This window comes from Sparus aurata, chromosome 4 (genome assembly GCF_900880675.1).
Source record: "Sparus aurata chromosome 4, fSpaAur1.1, whole genome shotgun sequence".
NCBI classification, from domain to species: Eukaryota; Metazoa; Chordata; class Actinopteri; order Spariformes; family Sparidae; genus Sparus; species Sparus aurata.
Window position 1 is genome coordinate 6,065,045 of NC_044190.1, and position 9,086 is coordinate 6,074,130.

Sequence of the window (9,086 nt, forward strand, 5' to 3'; positions counted from 1 at the left end):
AATGGGATCTGATACTGAGGATTTTTCTAATTATCAGAATCAGTGTTTTTTTAATCCAGTTTCTGGTGAAATATGTTCAATCTGATGCAGCATGTAAAATGCAAAGCACCAAAAAGTCATAATGGAATAAAAGTTTGAGCTGGAAAGGTGGCAGGGTCCGCCAGATATAAACAAAGTATGAAACTGTGTTGCCCTGTAAGGTCAGCATGTTTGTTTAGACATGGAAATATCTTTCTCTTCTCAATAAACGTTCTTCCCCATAAACACAGTGTTGTGATATCTTTTTTATTTTTCAGTGTTGTGATATCAGTTTAGCGATTAAGAGCGTGTTGACGTACACATAAGATGTTGTGAAGTAATGACACGTGTATGAACACAGACGTCAGAGGGGCGGGGTCAGCTGCTGCTCTCTGACTCGGGCGGGGTCAGCTTCTCTGGAAATCGGCCTGTTCAGGGTTTTCCACATGCAGCTCCTGCAACACACACACGGAGGTACTGTACTATATATACCGGGCCTAATGGACCTGCTCGGCACAGTCGAACCTGTCCGGGATCAAGATGACATGGGCCAGCTTGCAAACGGTAACGTGTGCGTGTGGCTCGGAGGGGAGCAGCTCTGTGGGTCCATGTCGGAGCAGGTTCTGACGGGTTCTGTTTCTGACTGTTCGCAGGTGTTTCTCGGCTCGCTGCTGGTCTTCAACGACTTCTCGTCCCCCAGATGCATCAGCAAGCAGGAGCTGAAGGACCTGGCTGACAGGTCTCAGACGAAGTACTGGAACAAGTGGAATGTTTCTGTGAGGCTGCCGGACAGCAGGAGCTGCATGCAGGCCGCACAGGAGATGCGCGGCGCCGGGAACAACCGGTGCGTTTCCCCGTGGAGGTACAGGTGAGTGACTGCACGCTGCTACGGAGACCGCGATTGGACAAAAAGGCGCTCCTTTATCGTAAGTGAGTCTGTCACAACAGTGCAGGAGGAAGACAGCAATATATTACTATTATTAAATTACTCTGATAGAAGTGACGTTCACCTGCACGAATTGCATAACAGTCTGATATTAAATGTACTTAAGTATCAAAAGTACAAATAAAATAACATTATATTTATTTATTTTGGGGAGGAAGTACTCGGATCTTTTACTAAGTAAAGTTTAAGTCAAACTGACAGTACTACAGTTAGCAAAAACTAAAGATATCCTGTTAGAAATGACGAATGTTGATCTGTAGCACCTGTTTTAATCATCACTGGTGGAGTGCTCAGATCTTTGTAAAACAAGTTATTCTTCTCTGTGTACAGACTATAACCTCTACATACTGTATAGTGGGACAATTTTATAATCAACATTTTTCTCATTTTCTGAAATAAATGAAGTGGAGTAAAAGTTCTGTTCTAATAAGTTTAAGTTAGTGGAGTGAAAGTATAAAGTAGAAGAATGGTGAAAGTACCTCAAAGAACCTGAAGCCCTCTACCTGATTCCACTGTTAACTTTAAAAGTCTTTGAATTGTATTAATGAGACGTGAGGTCCAATTAGCTTTGCATAAAACTGTCCAGTAGAAATCTCCTTCAGAGAGATCATTTTTACTTTGATACCTTGAGTACATTACAGAGCCTGCAATGTGTTTTATTGTCTCATAAAGGAAATGTGTCTTGCATGTGTTGTGATCATGTCAGAGCTTGTGTAACGACTGCTTTGTGTTCTGTCTCCCATCAGAGTAGAACAAGAGGATGACAGGATCCCTCGTGACATCGCATTTGCCGAGTGCATTTGTAAGGGCTGTATCATCGACGGGCAGCAGAACCAGAGTTACAACTCCAAACTGGTGTTCGCTTGGATGAAAATCCTAAAGAAGACAACAGGAAAGTGCCAAGACTCCATCAAATACATGGTGAAAAAGGAATTCATCAAAGTCCCTGTGGGCTGCACTTGTGTTGTGCCAAATTACATGAAATGATCACAGACCTTTAAAAAATGTTCTTAATTAGCCAAGTTAGCAAAACAATCAATCTTTCAGCTGCTAGTTTAACTTGCATAGCCTTAATGTATCTTTTTCTATGTGATCTATAACATTTTACAGTTTTATGTTTGTCTTGGGAAAACGGAACAAAGGATTCTGCTAATAATTGGTTCAGAAGGTGCTTCAGAGAGATGAGGTGAAACCAAAACATTCAGGTTTTGAAACCTCATTCAAAATCCCAACACACTCATCTGCACAGCTGATTTTCAGCCATGCTAGCAGCAAGGAGGTCAGTGTTGGACGATGGACCACTTTAGTCCTGAATGAAATATTTAAGAAAAACGTTGGGCTGCTTATTGTGACATTTTGAATCCTGCTGATTTAATTGATCTGTTAGTTCAACAGCAGCAGGTCTTCAGAAGGTCTTCTCAACAATTACTGAATAAATTGCAGCAAGATTCGGTTGATCACTGTACTTGTCATCTCACGTAAAAAAGTCTGGCCACAGTCCCAAAACTTCCTCAGATATCTAATTACAGAAGAATTTTTTTCTAAAATGGCTTCCCAGCTTATCACCTCAGCACTATTTTAAACTTCAACGAGCAGATGTTTTCATCCACACCTAACAAAACACTCTTCTCAGCACTGTTTAATTTTGAGAGCAGTAGTTTGCACTTAATGGTTTATGTAAAACAATGTATCATTATACATCCATGAATGCCATAATTACAAGCAGCTAGAAGTGAACAGTTAAAAGAATAGTTTGACATTTTAGGTATTTGTCGAGAGTTGGATGAGAAGATTCATTATTATGTTTGTGCAGCCAGCAGCCAGTTTTCTGTGGGGTAATGTTTGGTGGAGTAACTGAGTATAATGAAGTTGTTTATTCGGACAAAGCCAGGCAGGTCAGGTCTCTGTGACCAGCCCTACTCTGCCTCTGATTGGCTTGTGTATATCATTTAATGATGGAAGCCTTGACAGCTTTGTGGTCCTGGTACTTCATGTTAAATACATCCAGCATGTTTTCTGACAGGAGAAGGCAAGGAAAGTGTCAGAGTTCAACAGAAAGGCGCCTTCTTATCATCAAACAGACTGAAAAGGAGAGATCTTCGTGGTCCTGGTAGTCCGCTATGAGGGAGTGAGGGAGGCCCAGTGGGGTACAGTGAGTTTACTGTTTAATCAGACCACAATAATTCAATGGCTAGAGGGCTAATTCCCGACTGTATGTTCAACAAACGGCCAGCTGCAGATTGTGAGCTGTAGTTTCCTCGGTAAACACACAGACCTCTTCGGCTGTCGTAGACCAGTGGCAGGGCAACCAGACCTTTCCCCTCTACCAGCAATCCCAGAGACACTGTGAAGAGCAGCTCCAGAAGATGAGAGACCTCAAATGGGGCAAGCAGAAGTAAGTGGAAGAGGTCAGTGTGTTTACTGGGGAAACTACAGCTTGTAAATAGTCATATCAGAAGAAAAACAGACATAACCGTCAAACAGCTATTAATTTGAGTCAAGCGTAGAGAATGCGACCAGCGACGGGAACTAATAGGCAGTGGGAACCATAATAACACCATTACCAGTCTATATGCTAAGCTAAACTAAGCTGAGTATCACTGTAGCTTGACATTTAACTAGGGCTGGCAATATATATGAAACATATCATTATCATGATGTGAGACAATTATTCCTTCTGAGATATCTGATATCATAATATAACTGCATGTCATCAATGTTGTCTTCTGATGGTTTTTATTGTGATACCATTTTAAAGCCATACACCCAGCCCTACATTTAACTGATTAATAGGATGGTATCAATCTTCTGATCTCACTTGCTGATATCTTGAGGAATACACGTATTCACTTTCTTTCAAAATATTGTACAACAGGAAAGTTTGAGGCACATGCATATTTAGTACAAGTTGGATGGACTAATTAAAAACACTAAAGGTTTGCATATTATTGAAGCTAGTTGGTGTTTTGTGCTCTGTCTTCCATGTGAAGTGAGCCTCTTTAAGTGAAATGTGAAGTTTTTTTATTGATTTTATTTTTTTCAGTTCATTTGTGTGACATTTTGATTGTGATCAGAGGTAGTGTTTATCTGACCACTGTGAAGGGACCCAGTTTGTTTTAAAACTCAAGTGTAAATGTTGACCTCTGCTGGCTAAAAGGTGTAAGACACCTCAGGATGTTAAAATGTGACTAGTTCATCTACTAGTGTAAATGTATTAATATTATTATTAGATTGTCTTGCACTGCAGGACATTTTATGATACAGTGTTAAAGGTTGTTGAGTTTTATTTTGTAAGCTTTGATGCTGAGGGATAGACTCACTCACATGAGACAACTAAAGGCTGATCCCCTTAGATCTGTGAAGACTGCCCCAGTGAAGTAGTTGAATTTCGGGTTGTTATGTTGTCTCCTGTGCTGCTCGTCTCATCTCGTATTTGTTCAACTCTGTCCACTTCTTAATAATTTGCAACTATGCACTTTTTTAGCTATCTACCTAAAAATAAAAGGGTTTGTTTGATTATTTTGTCCTGTTTTGTTTTTTGTACAGCACATGTTTTTTATTTAATTCCTTAATTTATGTTGACTCTGGCAGCCCCTTGTGGACAAACAATGACATTAGTGGAATGAAGTGAACTTTGTTGTAGTACGGTCTTTCGAACTTTCTTTTTAGCAAACTCTGTGTACACAAACAATGTTCTCAATGCTCGTGTTCATGAGTAGAGAGCCTGGTGATACTACAAGCAAAGTTTCATGTTGTGTCGAGCCTTCTTAGTGTTTTAAAAATAGTGATTTTGATGCTATCGCTAATTTGCCCCAAGCACTCCCATTGAAAATGAGTTTGACCCAAAAACAAAAAATACGGTAAATCTTAAAAGTGCCTCTTTCGTTGTAATTATGCTTTTACACGAAGGTTTGACTCATATACATTCACAAAAAAAGCCTAGGTTGCATTTTGGCAAGAGTTTCACTTTAATCAGAAAAATAACCGATTCCATAGAGAGAAACAAACAAGCAAGAAACAAACTGCAGAAATTAAGCTAGCTGGAAAAACCTCACAGCTGCAGCTTAGAGTGAAGTGTGGCAGGACGAAGTTCAAGGAGCAAGTGAAATGAATGAAAACGTGAACACTTGATTTTCAAGCCAAGCAAATGTGCTGTCTACAGCTGTAAATAAGCTTTCCAAAGTGACAATAAGTACAGATTTCAAGATCTGTGAACAGATTAGGGAAAAGGGACAGAAGTAAAAGCTCTCATCAAACGTGATGCATCAGACTGACACAGTGAAGCTGAAGTTGTTGAGGCTGTGGTAAAGGCAATTAGTCCAAGTTTGAGTATTCACGACATGCTCCATGTGAAAAGTGATTTCACCCTTTCCAAGCTGAAGACAATATTAAAGGGACATTTTAAAAGGACATAATACATGATAGTCATGAGTCGCCTAAAAACATCCTCTTTGGAGCCACTGAGTGAATGAGGCAGCTGTTGTTGAATGAGAAAGACAAACAAAGCAAAGAAAAACCACAAGCAGAACCCAGATGTGACACCTGCAGAGGTAAAAGAATTGTTCTCCATTGGCTGTAGAAAAGCAAATTGATCCAAATTGTGCCAAAAGTGGTGACCAAAAGGACAAGGAGGGCATGGTGAAGGTTAGAAACTTAAAGACTGTGATTCCAGCAGGCCAGACCAAAGAGGTCAAGTGTACTGTCAGAACAGGTCTCCTTTCCACTAAACACCTCTGGTAGTCTTGACTACCTCAGTCAAACACGGACAAGAGGAAGAAAGAGCAGATCAAACAGAGGGAGAACCTGACAGTAGCTCGGAGGATGAAAGTAATGGTAGGTTCATTACCACATGACAAACAAAGATGTTGGAGGAGGTGAAAAGCCAGCTGAGGGCTGAAGTGGAAAAAGCCAACCAGTTGAATCCAGTTGAAAGAAAAGTAGACCAAGGTGAAGAGAATGAGCCCTGTCGTAATGGCGGCGACGGAGGAAGGATGGATGGATGCTGAAGCAGAGGAGAGAGAATCAGCAGGAACTGGGCGAGACACAACACTGAGCAGGCTTCAGCATCTGATGAGGCAGACAAGGGCGACACTGTGCTGCATTCTCCTCTTTCAATAAAGTATCAATCAACAAAGACTTTTGCTGTACAGAAAGTGTCCTAAGAGACTGTCTCCTGTGTAACCTGCCACTACAACTCTCTTGAAAATATGAGGACTCTGGAACTGCATAATGTCAAGACAACATGACTTTAGGAGGGGAGAGTGGGACCCACCGTAATATTATGCACACTAATGGACACCCTCCTATTTTCATTACATATTATGTTACCATATTTTTTGTTTACTTGTATTTTGATATGTGTGTTCATGTGCGGCTTTAATGTTTTACAGGGGACAGCTAAAGGGGTCCTCACGGGGTCCGACATGTTCAGAGTGCTGAGTGAGTAGGAAGTGTGTCACCAGGTAAACGTGTCTGTGTGGTTGTCAACCTGCACCTGAAAAGAGTAGAAGTAGGAAAAATTGTTGTTCACCTGGATCCTCTTTCTGTCCAAGTGTGCAACATGTAACCAGCCTTGTAGTTTATTTCATCAAAATGTCTGCTTGCAGTGAAAATGTGAAGTCAACCAAATGTTGTAATTCTTGCAAATGTACAATGATAGAATAAATTGTACTTGAAGTCTGACAATACGACTTCTAATGTTTGTATCCCAGAAGAAATGTTGCCGTTTACAGCCAAAAAGAGGGAAGTTGGAGTTGTTCGAGTGATGTTACTCAATTGATTAGATGCAATGTGGGTAATGTAGCCAGAATGCAACTTAGCAATTGAGTGACATTAATGGAAGTAAGTTATCAGATTAGATGCACAAAATACTGTATACCACTTTTTCACATATGCAGTAGTTCTACCCAAGACCTGTAAACACACTTTATTGTGTGAAATGGGTGGAGTTAGCCTTTAATTGCAAACCTCTCCTGATCCTTTAGGCTCCCATACTCTACACAGCTGTCAGTTTGAACCCTTTTCCTCCAAAAGCAACTCATTACAGTAATATATTTCTCTAAGCGGTAACAGAGAACTATAACGTGTCATAAACAGTGTTGGGGCTCGTTACTCAAAAAAGTAATATATTACACATTACACATTACTCACAAATAGTAATGCCTTACATTACATGATTACTCCCTGAAGAAAGTAATTAGTTACATTACGAGTTACATTACGAGTTACATTCATGTTGCTCCACGGTTCCTTAGCAACAAGCTTTGTGTGTGCGTACTGTCTCTGTAGGTGCTTCGTTAAAGTGAAACTCTCGCCAAAATGCAACCAAGGCTTTATTTGTGATTGAATATGAGTCAAACCTTCAGGTAAATGCATAATTATGACAAAAGAGACACTTTTAAGATTTACCGTAGTTTCGTTTTCGGGCACGTTAATTTTGAACGGGAGTGCTAGGGGCAGGATACGATGGCATCAAAATCGCTACCCTAACCGTAACCCTAACCCTAACTTGATTTACGCTGTGACAACTTTGTTGTCTCCTCTTGGTCTTCTTCACTGTTGTGCTGTGTTTGTGTCTCTCAGGTTACCAGTAGCATACTGGCTTCCGGCAACAACTATCCACGCGAGATGTCACGTGACTTTTCCGGCTGCTGATTGTAGTATTGCTTGTAATATGAGGCTGCCTTTTCAACGTGGACGTCAATGTTGCTTTTCGCTAACGACAAAACAATGAATTATCCGTGCATTCATATGGAACTAAGCTTGAGGAGCGTCCCACCATTACTCTCCTCCTTCCTTAGATCGACACTTTTTGCCTTGCTGCGCAAGAGATGCAGCAGCTAACGTGAGTAGTTCAAAAACCTTTTTAGTAAACTCTGTGTACATAAACAATGTTCTCAATGCTCGTGTTCATGAGTAGAGACCCTGGTGATGCCATGAGCAAAGTTTCATGTTGTGTCGAGACTTCTTAGTGTTTTAAAAATAGCGATTTTGATGCCATCGTATCCTGCCCCTTGCACTCCCGTTCAAAATTAACGTCCGAAAACGAAACTATGGTAACTCTTAAAAGTGCCTCTTTCGTCATAATTATTAATTTACCCGAAGGTTTGACTCATATTCAATCACAAATAAAGCCTTGGTTGCATTTTGGCGCGAGTTTCACTTTAAGTTTGAGGTAGTGTTAGCAGCGGTGGATAGAAGTTTCCAACACGGGCAAAGTGTGCACCTCACACTCAAGTTATTTTCCTTACGTTCAACAAATTCAAAGTAATGTTTGTATCGCCAACTGTCAAAAGTGGCTTCACACAGGGGGGGTCTTCAGGCAAGTCGCATGCAGCAGCATGTTCTGCTCGTGTTGATGACGCTGCCATTGTTATCCCATCTCCTCTTGCGGGTGGCGACTAACCAATCGGTGATGGTGAAAGATACCTCGTGCCAAACCCCAACCAATCACTGTTCCATTGTTGACGGCCCCCGGCCCCCCTCCCCCCAGCCCGTTGTGTGTGATGCGTGCGACTAGCAATGTAACGTAAAGAACAAGCTTGGCGAACTGTAATGTGATTACTACATTCAGAACAGTAATGCCTTACACTGTTCGTTACTGAAAAAAGTAACGTGATTACAGTAACGCGTAACACTTTGTAGCGCGTTACACCCAACACTGGTCATAAATAATATCTTCGTAATATATTACAACAGTTATGTAATGTAACGTGTTACAATCTGCATTACCGACCAAAGGGAAGTGTTTATTGTTGCTTTATGAATCCAACATGACCGTATTACATAGATAGATGTTTGTCTCGGCTACATTATAGCAGGTATTGATCTGTTTGTATGGCTGAGCCTACAAATAAAATCTCATGACATCAGACTGTGATCTTTGTCTGCCCGCTCATCTCTGTGACCATAGATCTATATAAAAAGATCCAGGCTGGTTCATTGTTCTATAGAGGTTATTTGGGTATTTTGTCGGAAGTAACTAAAAAGAAGTGTAATAAGTAATATATTAATCTACGCAGTCAGAAATATTGTGATGTAATATATCACTTTAAAATTTAGTAATATGTAATATACTGTATTTGAAAAGTAATTTGGCCAACACTGGTGTTGCTGTAGTGCG

At 40.6% G+C, this 9,086-nt stretch overlaps 1 protein-coding gene across 2 annotated transcripts; it reads left to right on the plus strand.

Moving 5' to 3' along the window:
• The first annotated feature begins 409 nt into the window (after positions 1 to 409).
• Positions 410 to 4,481, plus strand: LOC115579875 (interleukin-17C-like). 2 transcript variants are annotated; one of them, XM_030413577.1, is made up of 3 exons: positions 410 to 582; positions 672 to 886; positions 1,711 to 4,481. In XM_030413577.1, exons 1-3 carry the CDS (start codon positions 559 to 561, stop codon positions 1,949 to 1,951), a joined length of 480 nt encoding a protein of 159 aa, XP_030269437.1. In that variant the 5' UTR covers positions 410 to 558; the 3' UTR covers positions 1,952 to 4,481. The 2 variants fall into 2 exon arrangements, with proteins under 2 accessions (XP_030269437.1, XP_030269436.1); XM_030413576.1 differs by lacking the exon at positions 410 to 582 and having other exon boundaries at positions 592 to 886.
• Positions 4,482 to 9,086: the final 4,605 nt, after the last annotated feature.